The sequence below is a fragment of the Urtica dioica genome, chromosome 9 (assembly GCF_054948205.1).
Source record: "Urtica dioica subsp. dioica isolate 48M chromosome 9, U.dioica_male_clone48M_v1_H2, whole genome shotgun sequence".
NCBI classification, from domain to species: Eukaryota; Viridiplantae; Streptophyta; class Magnoliopsida; order Rosales; family Urticaceae; genus Urtica; species Urtica dioica.
The window spans coordinates 10,132,469-10,157,813 of record NC_142764.1 but is presented as its reverse complement, the minus strand read 5'-3'; the positions used below and the strand labels follow the sequence as shown (position 1 = coordinate 10,157,813).

General features: G+C 34.9%; 1 protein-coding gene across 2 annotated transcripts; it reads left to right on the top strand.

Moving 5' to 3' along the window:
- The first annotated feature begins 349 nt into the window (after positions 1-349).
- LOC149384864 (uncharacterized) lies at positions 350-17,845 on the top strand. Of its 2 annotated transcripts, none has more exons than XM_089626924.1 (6): positions 350-577; positions 4,986-5,192; positions 5,609-6,073; positions 14,534-14,707; positions 15,898-16,334; positions 16,953-17,845. In XM_089626924.1, exons 2-6 carry the CDS (start codon positions 5,018-5,020, stop codon positions 17,562-17,564), a joined length of 1,863 nt encoding a protein of 620 aa, XP_089483050.1. In that variant the 5' UTR covers positions 350-577; positions 4,986-5,017; the 3' UTR covers positions 17,565-17,845. The 2 variants fall into 2 exon arrangements, with proteins under 2 accessions (XP_089483050.1, XP_089483051.1); XM_089626925.1 differs by having other exon boundaries at positions 14,534-14,680; positions 16,953-17,844.
- Positions 17,846-25,345: the final 7,500 nt, after the last annotated feature.

Sequence of the window (25,345 nt, the reverse complement as noted above, 5' to 3'; positions counted from 1 at the left end):
TGTTTGGAATAATATTGTTGTGGATACAGAGTTTTAATGAGATGTTGGGTGTATTCTACGTTCTGTCGCACTTGTAAAAACTAAAAAGATTTTAACGATGCTCCACTTTTTTTTTTTTTTTTTAAGTTGTAATATCGTCGAGAAGAGAAGAAAAAAAATGTTATTTGTTTAAATATAAAAAGAAGTTATTACTTTTTGTGGAAATTTAATGGCAATGAGGTAAGATGTCGTTTTCTGGTCTCCAATCAAATTTCGCAATAGCCAATAAGACTACCAAAATGGAGTAGGTAGACCAATAACGAATTAGTATAACTGATGAAATCCAAAACACTACACATAAATTAAATCATAAATGGTACAAGTTTTTTGGTCTTCGTCAACCACTAGCTAATTCCACGTTGTCTTTACTTTTTTATTCATCTCCATCAAACACTCAGCAATTAAGCTGATTCAACACTGAATAAGGAGAGTCAAACAAATATTATGTATGGTCAACAAGAAATATAGTTTCTGCAAACTGATCGTTCGAGTATTCGAGAGGAAGTTTACGGCAGAAATTTCTCAGCAAGTTAATCTGGTAAAGTCGCTCTGTATGCCTTATTTTAATATATATCCGTGTGAACGGGTAAATATAACTTCATACGGAACAATTAGAAATTTTGATCTTACCTGTTTATATATTAATCTAAATATGAGCCCCAGTGGCTAGGCACATCTCTCTATCTCTACGCCAGTCTGATGAAAAAAATAGCAGTATAAAACTTGCGTATACGGTGTTAATTAATCGTACTAATTATTCATGATTTTTTTTTTTCTTTTCAAAACACTAGTCTTAAGCTCTCAGCTACATAAAAATTTTAAAAATATTTTTATCTAAAGATCCTTGATTGTTTTGCATGTAAGAACCAATCGCTTTTGCTCTTTTATTCGAAGAGGTAAACTTATTTTAAATATTGGAGTTTGACTTTGATCAATAGATTAAAAAAGAAATTCACAGATGTGGTTAGAGGTTCCTTCTACACGGTTAATGATTTTGACCGTGTCACTGTTATGCTTAAGAGGTACTTCTAGCTGCGAATTTTTCAACACCATCCTTAGAAATTTAGAATTGTTATTTAAAAAAAAAAAAAAATGAGCGCGCATATTTACAAAAGATTACTTGACGATGTTAGACAAATCTTTCCAGAAATCAAGCCTAACACCTAGTACTAATACTAAATATTCTTTGATACTTTTTTTCCAGCAGATGATTGATATGTCTGGTTTGTTTGAGCAATCTAACAATAATTTTTCTTTCCGCGTATTTTGAGTAAGATGTATACTTCCTGAACATTTTTTTTTTTTTTTTTTTGCGAATCAGCCCCCTCTTCCTCCCATCCCCCCGCCCAATTTAGACTAACGGCTCTGTTGTTGTTGTTGTTTTTTTTTTTTTTTTTTTTTTTTTTTTTTTTTTTTAAATTGCCAGTGGCTGTGGCTGTGGCTGATAAGATTAACCGTTTTGTTTTCTACTCCGTACTAAAGCTAGAAATGTACCTTTATTGATACGTCATTTGCGTTAGTTAGGAGATTCCTTCTTATGGTGTACTTCCTTTTTGCAAAAGAAACAACCCGTGGAAGTTTCTCTAGGACTTTTTTTTTTTAATTTTTTTTATGGACCTTTATTCTTAGCAGCCTCTTTTTGCCTATTATTATGGAAAAATATCAATAGTATCCTTGTTTAATAGAAATGCGAGATTTATCCATTCTATTTATAGAAATATCAGACATATCCCTTTAGTTTAATATAAATGACATATATCTCTCCTAAAAAATGTTATATTACAAATATCACTCTTTTCGTTTATTTTTTACAAAAAAATAATTTGAACTCCCCAAAATACCCTTAATAGAATAAATATTTATTTACTATTTTATTAAAAAAAATCAAAATATCTCTTTATAAAAAAAATCCTTAACTTTTTATAAGGAAACTTTTTAATTTAATTTTTTGTATATAGAATAGAAAATAAAAAAAATTGTTTCATTAAGGGTATTTTGGGGAGTTTAAATTATTTTTTGTAAAAAATAAACGAAAAAGTGATATTTGTAATATAACATTTTTTAGGGGATGTATATGTCATTTATATTAAAGTGAAGGGATATGTATGATATTTCTATAAATGGAGGGGATAAATCTCGCAGTTCGATTAAACACGAGGGATATTCTTGAAATTTTCCCTCTTATTATTCATACTTTTAGAGGTACTTGCCAAATGAACACTTTTAGTCTTATGTTGGTTCAATCTTTCCTCCTGTTGAACACAAAATGAAATGAGCCCGTTAAGAGATCGTTTCTCCTTTTGACAATTATAACTGACTTGAAATTGATAGAATTTAGGAGAAAGAGATATAAGAACCAGATGGACAAGCAAGTCGTCCGATAACTCAAGTTTGAGTCCTTTCAGCTTTGAAACTATATGAGATATTTCCATAACTCCCTTATGTTTTTATCGCCCTTGAGCTTCATTGAAATAAGCCTCTTTAAAAGAGTGCTCGTTTCTGCCTTATCTCTTTTAAAAGCACTTTTTCGATTTCGGCAAGAAAACCTTTGGTACCGGTGATCTCTTCAGACTTCGCACTCCTAAAAGCTTCAGGTATGCCGCACTTGATGATCATAAGACTCATTCAGTTAGAACGGTCCCAGTTCTCATAGATCTGCCAATCATCAAACGAACTAGCATTTCTAAGAGAAGCCACCTTATCATTTCCAAGCGATAAGTTGAGAACCATGTAGCCAAGAACAATCGTCATGTTCTCCTTCCAATTCTTAAAATTGTGAACACTAAGGACCGGAACTGAATTAATATGGGAAGGACGCACCTCTGGTGTACTAGTTATCATGCCCACCCCAAGATGAGTGCTCTCCTATTCCGACTTCCCCAGAGCCTCTGGTAGAACAATACAATCACATAAGCACATAAAATTAACCTTAATTAGCAAGAAAATTCAAATAAAGGTAAATTTCATCCCAAGATACCTAATGTAACATCAATATCAAGTCTTTGAAAAATAATATTAACTGCTAACAGTATTCTTGTTGTAATGATCAAACACAAACAACAAGGCTTGTCACATAATTATTCTATTCTATCTTTGGATCGATCAATCATCGCAAATTAATGTATATGTATAATTTGGTCAGTTAATAATCTTTCTTTGGACCGACTATATATCATTCGCATAAATTAACCACATACACAACATCCAAAATTCTTCATAAATAATCTACACAAAAACAAAAAAACAATTCCATGTGCATGCAATTTTGTAAGAAACAAAATTAATGGGATAAACAAAGGAAATCGATTACAGATTCTATAAAACATAATCGATTCCAAAACTTTACTCAGAAATAGTTATTGAATGATTTAAAATATTTTCAAAAATGAAATCAGATTGCTCTAATACTATGTAAGGTTTGAATCTCTAATTAATTAATCCTAATTTAGTTCAAGAGAAATAAACTCATAGATCTTAATAGCGGAAGCGTATCCGAATTTATTGGATTGAATGCACAAGAAGATGGTGGTCTTCCAATTACAGTTTGTGCCCGAGTATGAAATATTCTTGTTGATGGGGATATAAGAAAAAATACGTATAACAATATTACTAATAATTATTGCTTATTTCTAATCTGGCCATTCATCAAATTAGAATTAGCACTTATCGTATTCATATAATAACATCATGACAAATATATTTTTAAGTCACAAACTTTATTCTTAATTAGACCGCATCAATTTTTTTAATATAATTAATAATGACCCAACACATTTATTTATAACATTAGTAGTCTCGAAATTATTCTAACAGGAACTTCTCATATATAAGTGTCCAACACGGAAAATATATATCATATAATTCGACTTTCATCATTGAAGAGAATCTAGTGTACGTAATATTTTTATATACTACATAATTACCAATAAATCCAAACGATCAAGTAGCTAATGAAAAATCCTCAAACAATCGACACAATTTTTTTAAACCAATTTCAAATATGCAAACAAATACCAATGCGAAATATCCTGAATAATCGCTCTAACAAGTAATGCGAGAACCCCAACCAATCATTGCGAAATCACCAAACAAGCACTCAAATACCAAATATCCACTGCAAAAAATATATATATAAAAAATATATAAAAAAACCCCACTCCCAAATTACTAATTATACGAAATGCAAAACACTCAATATCCACTACAAAACACACTGCAAAAAATACCAAATATCCACTGCGACATGTATACAAATACCCGTTGTTAAAAAGCTAATAATACCAACTGCGAAACACTCATATCCTCATCGTACAATACTAATTGTAAAAACGTTCAGATAATCATTGCGAAACACTTATTTATCCATTGTAAAGCACTCAAAATACCCAAATTCAATAGGCAAACAACCCCAAATCGTAAAATATAACTTGCAGCTATGTTCTTCACTCGACAAGTTAATAACCTTAAAAGCTCAAAATAACATCTTCACCGTTCAATAAATGGATGTAGATGTCGCCAACAAGAGGTAGAACATAGTGATGATGCCAATAGCGGACAATTGCCAAACTTAATTTTGAAAAAGATACGTAGTTCTGTTATTCTCTAAATTCACAGTTATGTTCACAGAACATATAGAATTAGAATCTCAAAATGACATCTCCCCCATTGGAACTTACCTCTGCATGTCATTGTGTTAAGATTTTGTGACGCTCTAACAGTACCATGGTAACTTTGTATAAAGATAAATAGGATTGGGAGAGAAAGCAAAAAAACGGTTGAACCTTATGTTATATTATGGAGTTCGTAAGAATAATATAACAACGAAGAATATATATAGTAGGATAAATAACTAAAAACCATGCTACCATTTCACTTTAATAAGAAACAATGTTTGTTAATAATTATTCAGTCATTCTCACTTAACATATTCATTTTATTCATCCAAGGTGTTGAATTAAGAGCATTTTAAGAGTAAAGCATGGAAAGAATAGCGATGTGCAATAGTTCAAGTACAATGATACGCATAAGAGATGAGAAGGGGACAGAAAGAGTTACTACAGTTAACATTCCAAACTCAGCTGAAGTTGCAATCCAAATTAATAACGTCGGTTCACTTCAACGTTTGCCTTCTCGTGAGCTGTTAGAGGACAAAAGTAAGTTGTTATCTCTTATCTCTTAACTTCTTTCATAATTATTGGTATAATTTATATTACTTATTTTTAACACAAGTTGAAAATAATAATTTTTTTTGGTCTTATATTTAGTATTTTTCAAGTATTATATTAGCTTTTATTTTTATTATTGGTATAGATTAGGTTGAATGTTTTTATAAATTTTGATTGCTTATTCATTAATTTTAAATAAATACTCAATTTTAAGTAAATACTCAAAGGGGTATATATTGAATGAGAACTGTCCACATGATGAGACATCATTCAAAATTAACAAAAAGGTTGGCTATTTAGTAATTCTCAAACTTTTAGTGATATAGTGATATGAGCAACTCACAAGAAAAAGTGAACTAGTGTTTGATTTACGTAAACAATAACCATCCATATTAATTTCTTAGATGCTGTGAGGGAACTATGTGTCCCACTCCAAACCGCTGTAATCGAAGATGACTGGGGAACCACTGAAAGGATAATAAAAAAGGACCGAAGAACTTTGACCTCTTCAATCACAACTAGAGGCGAAAATGTACTACATCTGGTAGCTGGGACCAGGAACGTAGATTTTGTTGACAAGTTGGTCAGAATGTTGAGCACCGAAGAGCTCGAACTCCGAGATGACAATGGCAACACCGCATTGTGCTATGCTGCTGCGACCGCACCCATAGAGATTGCCGATATAATGATCAAGAAGAATAAGAGCCTAGTGTCGATCCGTGGAGGCGGTGAGGTCACGCCACTTTACGTGGCTGCTTTGTTTGCTAAGCCAGACATGGCTCACTATTTGTATGACAAAACTAAGGAGAGTCTCGATGACAGAGACAGAAGCGGCATCTTTTTCAGTTGCATCGACAATGGTATATATGGTATGTATCTCGTAATTTCTTCAAACTATTAGATAATTTTGACAAAATAGCTTATCGCAACTAATTGACAATAGTCAACGTTTAAAGTGTCTATGCAAAATTGTTAAACTTTAAGTTATTTTTTTTATAACTCTGCATAAAGAAAAATGGGATTTGTAGAGAGCGCAAAAGAGAGGATGAATACTTTAGAGTTACATTTGTGGAGCGCTTGTTCAATAATACAATAAAATAGAAAATAAATAGGGAAGATAATATAGTTAAGAGCTAAAGACTAAACTACCCTTACATCATAATCATAATAAATGTGCTAACATCCTCCCACAAACTCACGATGCTACAACGACAAACATCGAGAGTGTGTATGACATAAGAAAAAGAAAAACAAATAGAAACACAAAGTCTAGTGACCGCGTCTTTGTGAAATCTCGAAATAGTTGAAGGAACCGAAGAAGGAAGAGGGAGAAACGAAGATTTTGGCCTTCACGAACAACCACCAATCTTTATATGATGATGCAAACAGCGGTAAGTCAAAGAACATTTCCAAACAACCAATGCGAAATCTCCAGCAACTGATGTGATAACACCAAACAAACACCCACTTCAAAGTACCAATGACTAACTAACCACTACAAAATCCTCAAATAAACACCCAAAATAATCCAATACAAAATACATAACTATGCATTGCAAAATACCCAAAAATCCAAATACGCACTACAAACTAACCAAACACCCATTTCAAATCACTCGATACAAAACAAACAAATACCCATTATCATATACCTAAAATCCCTAATTCGAATTCTCCAAATAGCCTCAAATTACAAAAAAATAAATTTGCAGTTTTGTTCTTCACTCGATATACTAACTTATAAAATTCAAAATAACATCTCCATCGTTCAAAATATACGTCAACATATCCCAAATATTCCGTTCAAATTTTGTGATGATACAACGACTGGCGAAGGTGTAAACTTAATTTCGGCTTGGCTGGTCGGAGCTGTTGAAAAAATTAATTCGCAGTTCATATCTTCACTCAACAGACCATCCTCAACTGCTTAGAACATCATCTTGACCGTTCAGAATGGATAAATATGTGTCACAACCATTATGTTCAAGTTTCGTGACTATGGAACAGTGAACAAATGAGAAAATTTTGATTTGAAGCCTCTGATACCATGATTACTTTGAATAAAGAGAATGAGATTTGGACAGAATGGAAAAGAGCGGCTGAATACTTTACGGTTACATTGTGGAGTGATTGTTAAATAATACATACAAATAGTTAAGATAATATGAAGAGCTTACATTATAATAATAATAAATATGCAATCAATTTTATTACTAATATTAGTCAAAATTTAGACAATGTATACTAACAATATAGGTAAAGATTTACTTGTATATAAACTTAAATAAATAATTACCCACTTTTATAAATTTATATACAAGGATGCATATTTTATTGTTTTCATTATTTTTATTTTTTATTTTTTTCAAATTATTTGAGCTATTTTATCAATTTGAGATAATTATTGTCTTAGAAATATTTGAGTTAGTCCTCTCTGCTTGTTATTGAATTTCTAGAGACTAGGAATTAGTTTCCTATACATTAGCTAATAAAGTTGAAAGCTATGTGGTATATAAAGAGTGTTTGTAGCTATTCAAAATATACCATTAATAAAATATTCAAGCATGTATATCGGGTTATTCTCTCTTTTAATTGCTTTTATAGTAGGGCGTTGTAGATTTGTAGTCAAAGATAAACTATAAAATTGGGATGTAGCCAACGTTTGCAAAAGTTTAAGAAAATAGCCAATGAAAATTATATTTACTTAAATATCCTTATATTAAACATGTTATAATTAACCAAAAAATGTAAATAATTTAAAATTTTGACAATTAATGATAAATAATGTACCAATTAGTTAACTTCGGTGGAATTCTAAAGTAGTAGACATGATTTTTTATCCTACACGATAGATCTCTTTTGAAGCCCTCCTCGCCACGAATCTGTAGGATTTGAAATCACTCAATTTCGAGTTCATGTGAGGAAGATATGGATTTTTGAAATTTTTATGAGGAAAAAAACCTGTATGAGAGAGAAAGAGTGACGAATTACTGTAGCGAAAAAAAAGGTCTGGACAGACAATGAAAAACTTAAATGGTTTATTCAAGTGCCACCTCATCTGTTTGGCTATTTTTTTAATAAGTTTCCAAATGTTGGCTATATCCCAAACGTTATGTTTGGAATGGCCTAAGAAGTTGTAAATTTCTTTATAATGTTAAAGCTTTAAAAGCAATTTATTGATCGAGATAAACTAATTCTTTATGGAAAACAATGGAGTAAGCAGATAAATTTTGGATACCTCCTTGGAGGCGTCTTTACCTGGATCTAGAAATACTCTCACCGCCTCCGAAAATACCCTCTCTCTACTTGTCCAAATTAAAAGTCACAGGCCCAAATTACCTTCACTAGTCCCGCTCTGTTCAACTGGTCATCCGAGAAAAAGGGAAATTTGGCTTTATTGATGGTTTTATTCCACAACCAGTGCCCTCTAATCCTTCTTTTTTTCGAGTGGGATATCTAGAATTCGATGGTCATGGCATGGCTCATCAGCTCGATGAAAGAGATCATAGCCGATATCTATCTTATATATCCTTCTGCAAAGTCTATCTGGGATGTTATGGCGTTGGCATATTCCGACTTGAAGAATCTTCTCAAATGTTTCATCTCCTTATGCGGTCTAGAAATATGAAGCAAGAAGAATGCTCGATCACTCGCCATTTCAATTCTCCTACCAAATTATGGCAAGAATTAGATCTTCTTAACCAACCTAGTTGAAAAGATCCATTTGATGCCGACCTCTATAAGAGAATGCTTTCCAAAGATCGTATTTACGATTTTCTTACAAGCCCAAATTCATCTCTCGATGATGTTCGTGGAAGAATTCTTAGCATGAACCTGCTGCCTGTCGTTGATGTTATCTTTGATGAGACTCATGGTGAGGAACATCTGAGGAAATTATGCTTGGTCCTTCGAATGTGTTTGGAATGACCACATTTCCATTTGAGGTATCAGTGATGGTTGCTCGCCACCCTGACTCGAAAGGATCAAAGAAATTCACTATTTGATGTGATCATTGCAATCGCCCTTACCACACCAAAGTCACTTGTTGGAAAATTCATGAAAAGCCTGTAGATTGGGTTTCTCGCAGCCAAACATCATGAGATTCCCGCTCTTCATCTATCGGGCATAAATCTGAATTTTCTACTGAAGCTCTAAATCCCAGATGGATCAAATTGGCCAACTTTTTTCCGCTTCTACCTCATTGATGACTCATGGCAAAATCTCTTCACCAAAAGATTTTAATGGTGAGTCTTGGATTGTCGATTCCCGTGCTTCAAACATATGTGAGGCACTCGCTCTCTTTTCTCATCCATAAATCATTATTCTGGAAATCAATTTGTAATTATGGCCAATTAGTCTTATTCTTTTGTTATTACCATTGGAACTGTCCGACATAGCAAAAAAATCACTTGAAAAATGTCGTTTGTTCCAAAACTATCATACAATTTAATTTATCTCCATAAAATCGCAGCTGATTTCAACTATTTTGCTTACTTCTCTCCTAAATCTCGTGTTTTTCAAGATTAGGTGTCGAGGAAGACGATTGGGCATGCTAAAGAGAACTTTGGGCTGTTGTTTTTTCCTTGACGATAAATCCTGGTGTCACAATGTCCTCACATTTATTACAATAAGTCGTCAGGAAAAAATAATTCGCCTCCATCAAAGGCTTAGCCACCCAAGGTTATATATATATATATATATATATATATATATATATATAAAGCATTTGTTTCCCATGTTATTTCATTTTGATAATGTATTATTGTGTTGAAGTGTGTCATTTTTCAAAAGACACTCGTCTTTCATTTTCAATTCATAATTATCATGCATCAAGTCCTTTTTCTTTACTCCACATTGATGTTTCGGGTCCATCCCATATTTATCCGATCATTAATAAAAAAAACGGTATACTATCATTCTCGTGTTACCTTGATTTATCTCTTATGTGACAAAACAGAAATTATGCCTTTTTTTTCTGAACAATTCCATGCCATGGTATATACTTAGTTCAATTCCCACATAAAAATCTTACGTAGAGATAATGGTACGGAATATTTCTACTCCAACATGTCAAATTTTTAACACAACATTGGGGTGATGCACTTCTTACATCTTGTCATCTTATCAATTGTTTAACATCCCGACTTCGTGATTTTAAAACTCCTATTTAGTCCTACGAAACTCTTTTACAAAAAATCCTATTTTTTCCATTCTTGATTTTCGAGTTTTCGGTTATACCACATTTGTTCATAATTCATGATCATAATAGATCAAAATTGGATCCTCATAGCCACAAGTGTACTATCTAGCTTATTCTCCTAGTCATGATGAAATTTCGAGTTCCCATGTTGCATCAAATAGGATTTTGAGTTTAAATAATGATTGTGAATATTTTTGGATAGTAAATCTGGCCGTAAACTTAGAAATGTCTTCATTACCACAAGCTCGGGACATAAGACAAATCAACTTGCGTTAAATTATCAGGATTTAAATAATTGCAATATTCATATTTCAGATAAATCTGTCTCAATCCCTACAATTCCAACCTAAACAAATTATCCTAATTTAAATCCAAACAATATCATGAATATGGATGATTCAATATCAATCTCAGAAAATCCATCAGTCCACTGTTCCAAGTTCTGAACCTATTTTCTCAGCAGAAGACTAAGCGAAATCTCCCCAGTCCATTGAAAGTTCTCAACGATCGAAAGGAAAATTCCAGCACTAGTCTTGTCCTTGATTAAGAAAGTCTTAATCTTTCCATAGCCCTTTGTAAATGTACCACATCTTGTACTCAACATCATATCTCAAATTTTTTGGGCTATTCTCGCCTTTCATCTTCTTTGCAAGCCTTGGTCGCTAATCTCTCACAGAGCAAGGAACCTAAAAATATTGACGGGGGCTTAGGGAGTGAAAACTATATATCTTTCGTGTTTGAAGAATTAAGGGCGCTGAAACACAATGATAGTTAGGATGTGGTATCTCAACCTCATGGGCCAAAAGCAATTTGCTGCAAATGGGTATTCACGATAAAGTACAAGAATGAAGGCACCGTGGGAAGATAGAATGCATGTCTCGTTGCCAAATGATACACACAAATCATGGTATAGATTATAAAGAAACATTCGCCCATGCTGCTATAACATCAATGTCATACGAGTCTTGTTATCCTGGCTAGGAATTTTGACTGGCCTATTTAGCAACTCGATGTAAAAACGCCTTCCTTAATGACACCTTGGAAGAAAAGGTCTATATGAAGCTTTTGCTTGGGTTTGGTATTGCTAAAGATCATGTTTGCGGGTTTAAGAAGTACATCTATGGCCTCCAGCAATCTCCAAAGGTGTGGTTTGACAGTTTTGCTCAAACTCTTCTCAAATTTGGTCACAGTCGAATTCACACTGGTCACACGATGTTCATTCTCTGTGAAAACTGGAAGATTTCCGTTGTTATTGTCTACATGAAGTTATGTTGACGACATTATTCTTATCGGTGATTACTTGACTAAAATCAATAGTTTGAGATGAAGGATCTTGGTCAGCTCTAATATTTCTTCGGAATGGAAATTGCTCGCACCAAAGACAACATCAACGTTTCCTCTCGCGAATATACTCTTGATTTACTTCAAGATACTGGCTACCTTGGTGCACGGTCTGACACAACACCGATGGATCTTTCTGTCAAGAAAGATACTTCCACCGAGAGTATAGCTATCGACAAGGGAGTTTTCAGCGTCAAGCAGGTCGATTCATCTATCTATCACATACATGACCAGAAATCTCCTTTGTTGTTAGCTACATTAGCCAATTTATGCACTCATTATCGGAAAGCTACCGTTATGTTGCGCATCGTATACTTCGCTATATGAAAGCTACACCTAGTAAAAGTCTTATGTTCAACAAAGGTGAAGCCAGAAATGCTGAAGTCTTTGTAGATGCCGATTGGGCGATTGGGCAGGCTATCTGATTGGTTGTTGCTCCACTTCTGGCTATTGCTCCTTGTCTTCGGGAACCTCGTAACTTGGCATAGTAAAAAACAACCAGTACTGTCTCGTAGCAGTGCAGACTCTAAGCTCTGCTCTACAACTCAGGGCATATGCAAAGTCATGTGGCTGAAAAGTTGTTACAAGAGTTGCAGATTTTGATGTCTAGCCCAATGACTATTTGGTGTGACAAGACGACAACCATCTTCATTTCCCATAACACAGTCCATCATGATCACACCAAACATGTGGAAGTTCATCATCATTTCATAAAGGAAAAGGTTGATGAAGGAGTTCTCGAAGTGTCTTATATTCCGACTACTCAACAAATTGTTGATATCCTTATAAAAGCACTACACATTCCAACATTCGAGCGACTAATAGACAAGCTTGGAATGACAAATATTTATCATTCAGCTTGAGGGGGAGTGTTAAACATATTTGAATTAGTCCTCTCCGTTTGTAATTAAATCCCTATAGACTAGAGTTAGTTTCCTATGCAGAATCTAATAAACATGTAAGCTATGTGCTATATAAAGAGAGTCTGTATCTATTCAAAGTATACTTTTAATAAAATATTCAAGCAGTGTATATCGAGTTATTTATTGCTTCTATCTTGCCTATATGTAAATTTATGATGTTATGTTAAGGATCTAGCGACTTAATTAACTAAGAGTGATCGATTTTTCATTGGTATTAAAGAGAAGAATGGTTTTCATGAGCTTATAATGAAACGATATCATTTCTATCCATGCATGTAACTACTGTGAAAATATTCCAGCCAAAAAAAATGGAACTAGTGTGAAATAAAATATCGTAAAGATCAAATAGGTGTCATTCACTTTTTTTGTTGCACAATAATTTTATTTTAGTTGCTCAATCTTACCGGAAGTACTCATTGTTGGCCAAGACTGTTTATTTCACAATTTGCAGATCTGGTTCGATAATGTTGAATGCTATATCTCCTTAATCTATTTTATAATTGATTTATGACGTGTAAGGACTCCACCTAAAATTAAAAACTTGAACATCACTCGTCTCACTGAACTAATAGAGCTTAGTACATGAGAGTTTCATCACGATAATAGTATTTTCAGCAAACAAAAATTTAAAAGGAATGATCTCGTTAACATAATAGAATTGGCTACACGGGCTAATAAAAATTCCGGGCAAAGGCCAGTACGCCATTCAAACAAAAACGTATCCTGAAATGAAAAAGAGCAGCAGAAGAGAAGCAAACTAAAAACATAGGAGGCAAGGTTTTCAGCCAAACCCCTCCCAACCACCTCCCGGAGCCTCACCACGGTCTGCACTGAAGCTCCCTGGACGAAGAAGAACAGAGCCTCCACGGTCTCCGTCGTCAACGAGGAAAGTAACCACCACCGGACACAAAGACCACCCGAGGGCGAGCCTCAGGCTACTATATCCTGCATGGAACCGAGTACCACACTCGGGCCGAAGATTAAACCGAAGCCAACGCCAAGACAGTGCCATTACGGTCTCAGATCTGAGCCCGATCTCAAATCCATTCCAAGAGAAGCGCTGTTCGAATTTGCGACTCGACATGCCCGATGGAACAACGCCCTCCCCTCGGGTCGGAGTGCGTCGTGCAACCGACGTCCGGGGGCCCAGGGGATGGTGGCCAAACGAAAAATTAGGGTTTTATATTTATTTATTATAGATAACTCGATGAGGGAGAAAGTTTTTTTTATTTTCAATAATTAATAAGTATGATGACTGTAGTTTCAGCCATGTCAGGCCGGCCCGATCTCGTCCGGGGCCCTAGGCGAATAAAATTTTTGGGGCTTTTTGATAATAATAAAAAATTAAATACAAAACAAAAAATTATAATCAAGTTTTTCAATCATCAAAACATAACACGCCTAGCACTTTTAGATGCAAAAGTACTAATCAAATTCGTATAATCAAGTTTCTCGACCATATCTTTTTCAATAGACAAAGTAGCTAAACCGCTCAATCTTTCTTGCGACATATTTGAACGAAGATAAGACTTGATCAATTTTAACTTTGAGAAGCTTCTTTCTGCATGGGCAACCGTGACTGGTAAAGTTAGCATAATTCTATAAGCGATCCACGCATTTGGATAAATGCAATCCAAGTCCTTTATGTAATTCAAAACATCGATTGCTTTGTTTATATCTTCCGGGACACTACGGCTCAACATTTCCAGTTCCTTGAAGAGATCATTCTTGTCTAAATCTGAAATCTCATTATGCTCCATCGATGATGCAAGATTGTCGCAGAAACTCTTTAAAGTTTGTAGCTAGGGCAAATAATCTTTTTTGTTAACTCACCTAAGACTGGTTGTTGTATATATAATTTGCAGATTTGGCTCTGGAAATGCTGAATGATAATACATCTTTGGCTACGGCTGAAGATGACGTACGCAAGACAGCGTTGCATCACTTGGCAGAAACACCTTCCGCTTTTGCTAACGGAGAACCCGAAGGCTGGACAAAACTCGCAGGCTCATGTAAGTTCGTTCAAAATACACTAAACTGTAAGGTCCCGAAAAACAAAAATATGAATTTTTATTTTACCAAAATACCTTGCAAGGTTGAACTATATGAAAAAAAAACTGTGATTCTATCATCTGCCGTCACATACGACCATAGTCAAATGCAACAAATAAAAAAACTAGTCTTACGAGTGTATTTTGGTCCAAACAATCATATTTTCTAAATTTATCACACTTTTGGGATCAAAACCATTTAGTTTATTTTTAGTCGTATTCTCGAATCAAAATATTTGTTCTTTAATCATTCTAAGACATTCCACAACTAAACTTGATTCTTATAAGCACAGTGCTTATGATACGTACTTATAATTATTTATGATTTTAAATAAGGATATTAGGACTTTTAAATTCTGAATTAAGGTTTTTAAATCTTACAGTTATTATTTTTAATTATGTATTTTTATTATTAATTGAATAAGTAATCCACTAAAATTTGGAGTTTAAATTGCATATCTTTTGTAAATTTTAAATAAATAGCATTATGATGATGTGGTAATGTTTGGACATTTTTAAATCCAATTTATGCCTTTTGAGTCTTATGGTTATTTACAATTATTCACGAACATTTACAACTATTAATATCTTTTTTATTTTGTTAATAAAATCTCGTGACTATTTACTTAAAATTTACCATAGGTTAGCTATATGACCAAACTTGAGTTTTCATATGACTATATATTTAGAGAGCCCTCTTATTATTACGAATTTAAATTAATTACGCAAATTTAGGATTTTATTATGTGAATAAGCCCATAGTTTTTGGGCTCAGCCCATTAGGTTGTAAACCTTGGTCTATTTAAGAGACGTAACTCAATAAGAAAATCAGCTTCCAACGAATAGCTTAATATCTCTAAATAGCAAACCATAGATGTAACTATGGCTATATATTTATTGGACCTAAGTTTTATTCCCATTGTATGATCTCTTACAACGCTAGTGATCATTGAATAACTTGTTATTATTCAGTTATTAGACTCTTCAAAACTTTAGAATTAAAAATATTAATTAAATAAAGTTAAAGTTTAAACAAACTGTGAAACAAGTTAGTTATTTAAGGAATATATTCTAAAAATATGGGAGGATTATGATTTAGAGTCAAAGATCAAAAGTTTAAACACAACATTTTATCAAAACACATGTGATATGTTCTCACTCAGACCACTTTTTTCCAGGGTTGAACTTCAAATTCAAAAGTACCTCGAAACAGACTAGCGCGCTGGATCTTGTGGGACGCCTTTGGGAACAAGTGATAAATCTTGGTCATGAGAGAGCTATGGCCCTAATCAGCTCTCCTTCGGAACTATTATTCGATGCCGCAAAGTTGGGAAACTACGAGTTTCTAAAAGTGCTTGTGACGTCTTGTCCAGACTTACTGTGGAAGGTTGATAGAAAAAACCGAACAATCATTCATGTTGCTGTATTGTATCGCCACACCGATATCTTCAACATGATTCATAACATAGGACCGAAAAGAGAGGTTATTACCGGTTTTTACGATGCTAAGGGCAACAATATATTGCATTTAGCTGCAAAGTTACCGCCTCCAGATCGGCTCAAAACCGTTTCGGGAGCAGCTCTTCAAATGCAGAATGAGTTGTTATGGTTTGAGGTAACTCATTTATTAACTCTTCTAATCAAAGTATTGTAACTTTATCGTTAGTCATCAGCAGCGTCGAAGCCAAAATTGAACTCAGAAGCGGCATATATGATATATATATATATATATATATATATATATATGATATATATATATATATATATATATATATGATATATATATATATATATATATATATATATATATAATATCAAATTTTCTAGGGAGGAGTATGCAAAAAATTATTTTAGAGAGACATATGAAATATCATATAATTTTAGTCTAAAAACAGTTTGAAATGAGCGGGAAACAAACAATACTTAAAAAATGTGGGTAAAAATTAGAGTTGATGAAAAGTAGAGAATATTGGTGTATTTTTTCGAAAGCGGTTTTCTAGTCAATAACAGTATGCAAAATTGAATAAATTTAATCAAGTTCTTTTGAACAAGATATGGGACACGAGTTAAATAGGAGAGAATGCACAAACCATAGATCCATGACCAATATGTACAGAAATGGTATCTGATATATATATATATTTTTTTTGTTTTTTTTTTTTAATTTTAAATTCGTTTGAGGTAGTGTTTCTATTCCTAGCTTTTGTTTTATTTCTTGACATGTCATGAACAGGAGGTGGATAAAATTGTGACACCACGCTACAGAAGGCTATTAAATTCCAAAAATATGAATCCACCACAGGTTTTCAGCAGTAAACACAGGTCATTGATGAATGAAGGAGAAAAATGGTTGAAAGAGACATCACACTCGGGTCTGATCGTGTCAACGATAATCACGACTGTCGTGTTCGCGGCGGCATTCAGCTTACCAGGAGGCAACGACGACAAAGGACGCCCCAACGATCGTCACTACACATCGTTCCTGGTCTTTGTGCTGTCCGATGGGTTGGCCATGCTATCCTCTGTGGTCGCATCGTTGATGTTCTTGTCCATCCTCACTTCACGCTACACTGAGTACGAATTTCGCAACTCCTTACCTCTGAAGCTTATGACCGCACTCTTTGCACTTTTCTTCTCCAACATAGCCATGATGGTCGCTTTCAGCTCCACCATCGCTATCGCCTGCCATAGTGGCTTGAGATGGGTTCCTTTTTTCATCTCTCTCTTTGCTTTTGTTCCGATCGCTTTGTTTGCCGTTTCTCAGTTTCCCCTCTGGTTCGACACCTTTAGTTCAACATATTGGTCTAGGACCTTATTCAAGCCATCTAGTAGAACCTTGTGCTAGATGGATACACTAACATATTGAAATATCTTGGACTATAATCAGGAAAAATATGTATCTTCAATTTCGAGCCACTCTTTGTTGAATTCTTGTATATATACTCTTTTCTTTGAGGCTGTTCTGCCGTGTTGTTGGAGTGGTTAGTCGGGGTTTGTTTGGGTGGTTTATTTCTCCCACTTTTCTGTCTTGTACTGTTTGCTTCCTTCCTCTGCTTTACGTCAGAGGAGGTTCTTCTATATAATTTTGAATTCTTTTGAAAAAGAAAAAAAAAAGAATTGTTTGGTTGGTTAGTTACCGGTACTCATAGTTATAGTCATAAAGTTTGAAATCCTGTTGAGTCACAGATAAGATTGAAATTACTTAACGCTGTTAAGATGGTTGTTCAGGTTTTAGGTTAAACAAATTTTAGAAAAACTGATTGTTTTTAGCTGATAAGATGTGATGCTATGGAGACAAACAATCAAACAAAAAGCGGTAAAGAACATTGACAAATTGATCACCATGTTCAGTATAACAGCCTACTCAGGGGGACTACGACGTCCGGGTAAAAGCAATCCACTATCCCAGTCAACTACGATTATAGTAATATTAAGTTAGAAAAAAATCCTCTTTGCTGACTCCTCTCTTCAACGGTTATCTACAGTGGGTATGAATTCAAGCCCGCCTTGAACCAGAGACTCCTCTCCCTATATTACCCCGACCTTTCACCGAAAATCAATAACACACCTATGCGACACATGATCTCAAGCTTAGTATGACGATACAAAAGCTCTGAGTTAATCAATGCATGTTATCAATGAAATTCTCTGGAAAGAGATGACAGGCAAAGAAAATACGGCTTCATGATAAGCCAAAACAGTCGAAGAACCTTGTCAACAAAATACACAAACCCTAGATGTATTTATCTATGGTTAGGTTTTGAAATCCTATGCGGAAACTAAATCAATCGAATCCCTAATGATCCAAGATTACATCTCCAAGAAAATCGGGTAACTAACCAACGTGGTAGTTACTTGATTTTCGCATGAGGAAAAGACGAAACTGCCTTGACTACTAGATGCTTAAGTTGCTTGAACTACTCGTTGACGCTCCGGCTTGAACAACTCTGTTACAATTTTTTTTTTGGGAAATAAACTATGCCATACAAATAACAACAAAGATGTCGCCCATAATGTAGAGTCAATATATGCGACAATTTGTTCGATCAATAGATATAGAATATATATAAAGCAGTGTGTAAAAGTAAATGACACAAATAATGATAACTCAGTACAGTATAACATCACCTACTCTTGGGGAAGTTTGCCTAATGGAAAAGAAGTTTAATGATCCCCACTTCAACGCCATTTTTTTTATTAATACCCATGAGGTTTAACTCAGAATCGCCTTGAATTTGAGCACCCCTCCATCTACTAAAACATTCCACAAGTGTTTGGTAATTTTCGATGTCAACGCTCGTGAACCCTCAATCACGAAATAAAAAAAAAACTCAAATAACACTCCAACGCTTTATTAAACAGGAATATCGTCTAGAGTTTCACACCACAAACACCACACAAATAGTTTTCCAGTCCGCCAGCCATGCACGTTGTTAATACTTGGTTTTGGGGTAACACTAGAGAGCCGTCCGTGGTTTAGCTCAGGGCCGGACTCTGAATTGTTTAGCTCATACTGGGATCAATAGTCCTTTGATCCTTATATTGCGAATATATTATTTTAAGCAAACTATGAAGAGTTTGTTCATGCAAATCTACATTTGGCTCTTCATGTGTTGTTAGGTTTGTTTATGGACTAAAGACTAAGGTTTTATCATAAAGCTTCAGACAAGGAAGAATGAATGAACGTTTCAACTTTTATTAATAAATAACCAATTACAAGCAAGAGTCTTCGTGAGACTTTATTACATCACCTGCACATAAGTAAAGACTACAACTCTTCTTGTGGGCACCATTGACAACACCTAGTTCTCCGAAGATAGTTAAGAACATGGTAACCAGCAATCAAGTGCTCTGGTCCAGGGTTGGATTGAAAACGGCTAACTATGCCAACTGCGAAGCAGATATCTAGTCTAGTGCAAAGCATATCATATATGAGACTTCCTACGGCTGAGGCGTAAGGAATTTTTCTCATGTCCTCAATCTCTTGTGCAATCTTGGGAGACTGGTCCTTAGAGAGTGAGACTCCATGCCTAAACGGTGTTTGGCCTTTCTTGGAGTCTTGTATCGAAAAGAGATCCATCACCTTATCAATATAAGATGCTTGAGAGCGAGAGCGTCCGGTTCTTTTGATCTCGAAAGATTTGGATCCCCAGAATGTACGCGGCTTCTCCTAGATCCTTCATATCGAATTGCTTTGCTAGCCAGACCTTGACCTCATATAACTTACTCACATCATTACCTATGAGTAATATATCATCGACATGTAGTACCAGAAACCAACCTTGCCATCGTGTATTAACTTGTAAACAAAATAATTTGAAAAAGAAATACGAATTCCATTCTTTATAAACTTTAAACAATAATCTTGCTCAAGAAGATGAGCAACATATATTAAGTTATTTCCAAAGGAAGGAACGAAATAAACATTATTCAAGTTTAAAGTGCGGTCTTCAAAAGACAGCGTCACGGATCCCACAGCCTTCGCAGATACCAGGCTCCCATCACCCCATTTGAAACAGAAGTCGCCTTCCTCTAAGCTTTTGGTTTTCTTGAAACCAGTCAAGGAACAACAATTATGGTTAGTAGCAGCGGAGTCAAGAATCCACGTTGATACATTATCAGCTACTAAGCATGCTTCGGTAATTAGTACAATACTATGTTCCTTTGCTTTGAGATAGGCAGGACAATTTCTTCTTCTCGGGCTTGTGAGGTCTCTTCTTAGATCCAGAGGCGGAGGCTTTGTGCTCAGTAGCATATGCCTCTCCTCGGTTCCTCTTTCTCTTAGTGAGACCTTCAGCAGTGTGAAGCTCTTTCATTAGCTCGGTAACAGTGTACTCTAGCTTGTTCATGGAGTAGTTCAGCTTGAAGGTATCGAAAGATTCGGGGAGAGTTTCCAAGATCATATCTATTTTGGTCTCCTCGTCAATCTCAAATCCTAGGATTTCCATCTCATTCAGGTAACTAATGATCAACATCATATGGTCCTTGATAGGAGTCCCATCCTTCATGCGATAGTTCATAAACTTTCTGACTGCTTGTTGTCTGGCCCGACGCCCTTGCCCTCCAAACATCTCATGGAGATTGTAGAACATGTCAGCGGCTGTCTCAAAGTCACGATGTTGCTGTTTCATTACATTGTTCATAGACGCTAAGATATAGTACCTCACAATTTCATCGGAGCGGAGCTAGGCCGCCAAGGGGTCTTTGTTCTCTTGAGTCGAATCATCATTCGTTTAAGGAGGACACGGGGTGTAAGTACCCATTTGTGCTTCTTAACGGTAAGGATGATATTGGGGTTATGTAGTTTTCGGTTTCGAGTTCGTTTTGAGGAAAGGATGGTTGAGAGATGGTTGGGAGACATTTTGCCTATAAGAGTTGAAACAAGTTTATGATTAGTCCTTGGTTTAGGATTTAAGTTTTTAAGATTTGATAAAATCCAAATGTGTTACAAACGAAAAGACAATATACTCCCTCAAGAGAAGGCCGCAAAAAATCTCCTTTTATAAGTAAATGACACATCATTAATGCTTAGCCAAGATGTCAATACACCAATTTTGACTAGCCACCTTTTAAATTGGTTTGATCACTCAATCCTTTCGCAGAGCCTCAAGAGGGGATTACTAGGGATTGAGTCTAACTGTGCAACCAACCACTTAGTCCAGAAGGTCAACTTTGAATAAAAAATCCCCCAAGAGGAGGCCTTGTCTTCATCGTCTCACTCTCGGACGTAGTTCATTGAGCAATGATCGAAGCAAAAACGCCATAGAGTACTCACATTGAAGACGGGGCCACACGAGTGACTCTTAGTCTCACTTTAATTGCTTCTTTCATTAGTGTTGGGGATCGTGGGTTACAAACAACAAGTATAACCCTCCCACATAGTTTTTAGAGTTGGTACATCGTCTCTTATAAGTTCGGAAACAAATTTCTTAGTTATAGAGCGATAGAGTGGACTTCTAGAAAGGAATCCTAGATCTTCATGTTCAAGGAAGAGCAGTGTTAGTGCACAAAGGCACAAGGTACATACTCGGACATTTTCTTATTTTCTATTCGGGAAAGTGCATGAGCAAAGTGTGAACTTCAACTCACTCGAACACTTGAAATTTTTGAGATTACACATCTTCATTTTTCGACTCGTCTACGAGGAGACCTCCTACTCAAATTTTCAAGAGCATATAGATTTTGAACATATGTGATATAGATATAGTTTTGAAAACATTTTGAAAACTTATTTGATTTGGATGACAAAATATTTTCCAGTTTGAAAGTGAAAATGGTTTTTCAAAATTCAAACTAATAATTCAATTCAATTCAAGTAAATTTTTCAAAAATCAAAACATTTTAATCTTTCACATTATGTTTATTATCTTATGAAAAAAAAACAATTTTGCTCAAGAAAAGTTTCTAATTAGAGTTCTATAACTCATGGAGTGGGGTCGAAAATCCGGAATTCAAAATTCTAAAAAACTGGACTTTCGGAACAGCCGCGCACATCGGAGGAAAATCGCCATAACTGGCGGCTCCGACGTCCTTTTAGACTAAAACCAATTGCATTGGAAAGAGGAAAAACATACCTTTAATTTGATTCAAGAATCCTTAAATTTTAAATTCTGAGCAGAGTTATGCCACTTTTACTGCGGATTTTTCTCGAGTTCGAAGAAAACTGGAAATAATTAAAGTTCGGAGTTGAGTGCAAAAGAATCGAGTGTAACGGAACGTTTTAGAGAGTTGTTAAAGATTTTATATGTTTTTTATTAACATGGTAAAAACATAGTATAAAATTAAATAACAACAAACATAAAACGAATCGAGTAAATAAACGAAACTAGCAAGACAATATAACTAGTCACAAAATTACCCGAAATTTCTCAAACTTTAAAAACACGTTTTTCATTACAAAATATTAAACACTTTTAGAACTGATTTTAATGTGTTTTAATAACATCCCAAAGTCATATAAAATCAACATGATTTTTAATTTTAAGGCACAAGCAATAAATTAAAAAAAAAACTAAGAAAACAATTCTAACTTGTAAAAAAATTAGTAATCTTTGGAAAACGATTTTGAAGCTAATAGTTTTAATCACATGTACTTGCTTATCTTTGACCATAGATCTGATACCATTTGTTGGAATTGATCTAGGGTTAAGAAAAGATTTAACGCTTCGAGCAGGCGGCGAAAAATAAAAATTTTCTTTTAAACAAGTAATACGATTTTACTAACCTAGACAAAGAGCAAACACATGTTATTTTTAACTATCTAAAAGCGATTACACGTTTACTAACCTTTATGAAGCTTGATCGTTGAGAAGCATGTGGAGGTTGAATCTCTCGTTTCCCCACGTAACTCGTCTTTTTTTGTTCTTCGGGAACTCGAGTAACCACGAAAGTTTCTATCACATAAATCGCTCGAGGTAAGAAGGAATTAGTGTGTGGGTACTTTTAAACACGACGACTCAAGAACAAGTCTTAGAGTCGATGAGCTAAAACACTATGTCAAATGTGGACCTAGGTGCCAAAAGAAAAACGAAAAGAGAGTTCTATAGAGAGAGAGATGGGGCGGCCACAATGTCTAGAGAGAGAGAGAGAGAGACTCTCAATCTCTAACTTATGTGGGATGAGAAAACAATGAGAATGATGGCCCTATTTATAGGAGAGGAATTACCTTCAACAAGGTAGTTTCCTCTTCTATAGAATATCACATATTCATGAGCAAAATTTTCCCTCCTTCTCTTTAAGTCACACGGCCAACATGGCTTCTAGAAGCCTTGGATTTGTTTCCTCTTTTGTTTTGCTTCTCCCTTGCCTATTGTTGACCGCCCATACCAATTTCCTTCTAGAGGAAATTTGTTTCCTCTTTTCTTTTGGCAAGTATCTTCATACATCAATGCACAAAATTTGGTCTCTCTTCCTTGGGTTTGGACGTGCAGCCCTTCTAGAAGGTGCTTCTAGATTTTTTCTTCATTTGTTCATGACAACATAAGAAAAGCCCATTAAGAATTTTCATGTAAAATTCCATGAAATGAAATTAATCCTCAAGGCGCGAATTCCTTAACTTGGCCGAGTGATATTTTTCATCATATGACAATGTCAAAAAATTTATTGACATTCATTTCGTCCTATGTCCAAAAAGATAAAATTACCCTTTAGACAATTTTCGTAAAACTTGTCTAATTCTTGTTTTGACTTAGCTTCTAGTTTAACCAATCCTACTCGATCTGACTTGTGACCTCATAGAGCCAAATGAACAAAACTTGAGCTAGCACACTTGGACTCAAAAGTTCACAAACCTTTTCCAAGTTTAGATTAATGTCAACTAACTCCCCTAAAGAGTTGACACTGAGAATCTCTCGGTTCAAATGAATTTATTTTCTACTAAAAAATTCAACTTAATTGTGATGAGTGGATCCAATGAATAGTATCTATGTTTACCCTTCATGAATATCTTCGGCTAGTCGAGATTTACAAAATTACCATTTTACCCTTCTAGCTATTATTTCCTCAATTCATTTGTCGCTTGTGGATAAGTTAGAAACAATGTATTGACGAGGAGCGAACAAGTCACATTGATTCATCCAAAAGAGTCACGACACAATTTGGACACTAGCCAGTTCATTTATTCACATTCCAATGAACAAAGCATGAGGTGATATAAATTGTATTTCAGCAATCTTGTACATGAATTCCATATCTATGAGATCTTCACAAAGTTACTCATGACATCTTCATAACTTAGTACTTCACCAATAGGTCCTGTTCAGAATCACATAGTGAATCCGAACTCTGACTTTATCAAATGAGAATACATAAGCTATGAAATGACATGTCTCATTTCAGGATTGAGGTAAGCATGATGCAATTCATACGTAGTGACTTCGAGACATAAGATATTAAATGGTTTGTTCTTATTTTGTCTCTAGAAGTGCACTGGTCAATTCAGTACCTTCAGAAGATACTTAGGGGAACTATAGAGTCTCCAACTCTCAATGTCCCATAACCAGACATCATAGATTAACAATCGTACTGAGATCAATAGTCCTTTGATCCTTATATTGTGAATATGCAGTTTTAAGCAAACCATGAAGAGTTTGTTCATGCAAATCTACATTTGTCTCTTCATATGTTGTTAGGTTTGTTTAAGGACTAAAGACTATAGATTATCATAAAACTTCAAACAGACAAGGAAGAATGAATGAACGTTTCAACTTTTATTAATGATTTAGCATTTACAAGCAAGAGTCTTCGTGAGACTATATTACATCAAATGTAGATAAATAGAAACTACTACTCTTCTCATGGGCACCATTGACAACACCCGACACGACCCCGGCCGGTGTATGTTGTCGTGCATTTGAAGAGTTTGCGATCGGGCATGAGGTTGTCATTCCAGCCCATCGTTCATGAGTTTCTGGCGCGCGTAGAGATTAATACGGCAAAGGTGGTTCCCTCATGCTATCATCGGTGGAGGATTTATGAAACCTCTACTGTTTAATCATGATGAACAAGAATCAGAGATTGTTATATCCCTACATTGGAGGATCGTCGAGATCTTCTACGAAATTCCTAGGAAGAACCATGGTTGGAAACTCCCGTAGATATGGGTATCTGAAGACGCATCAGGGAGGG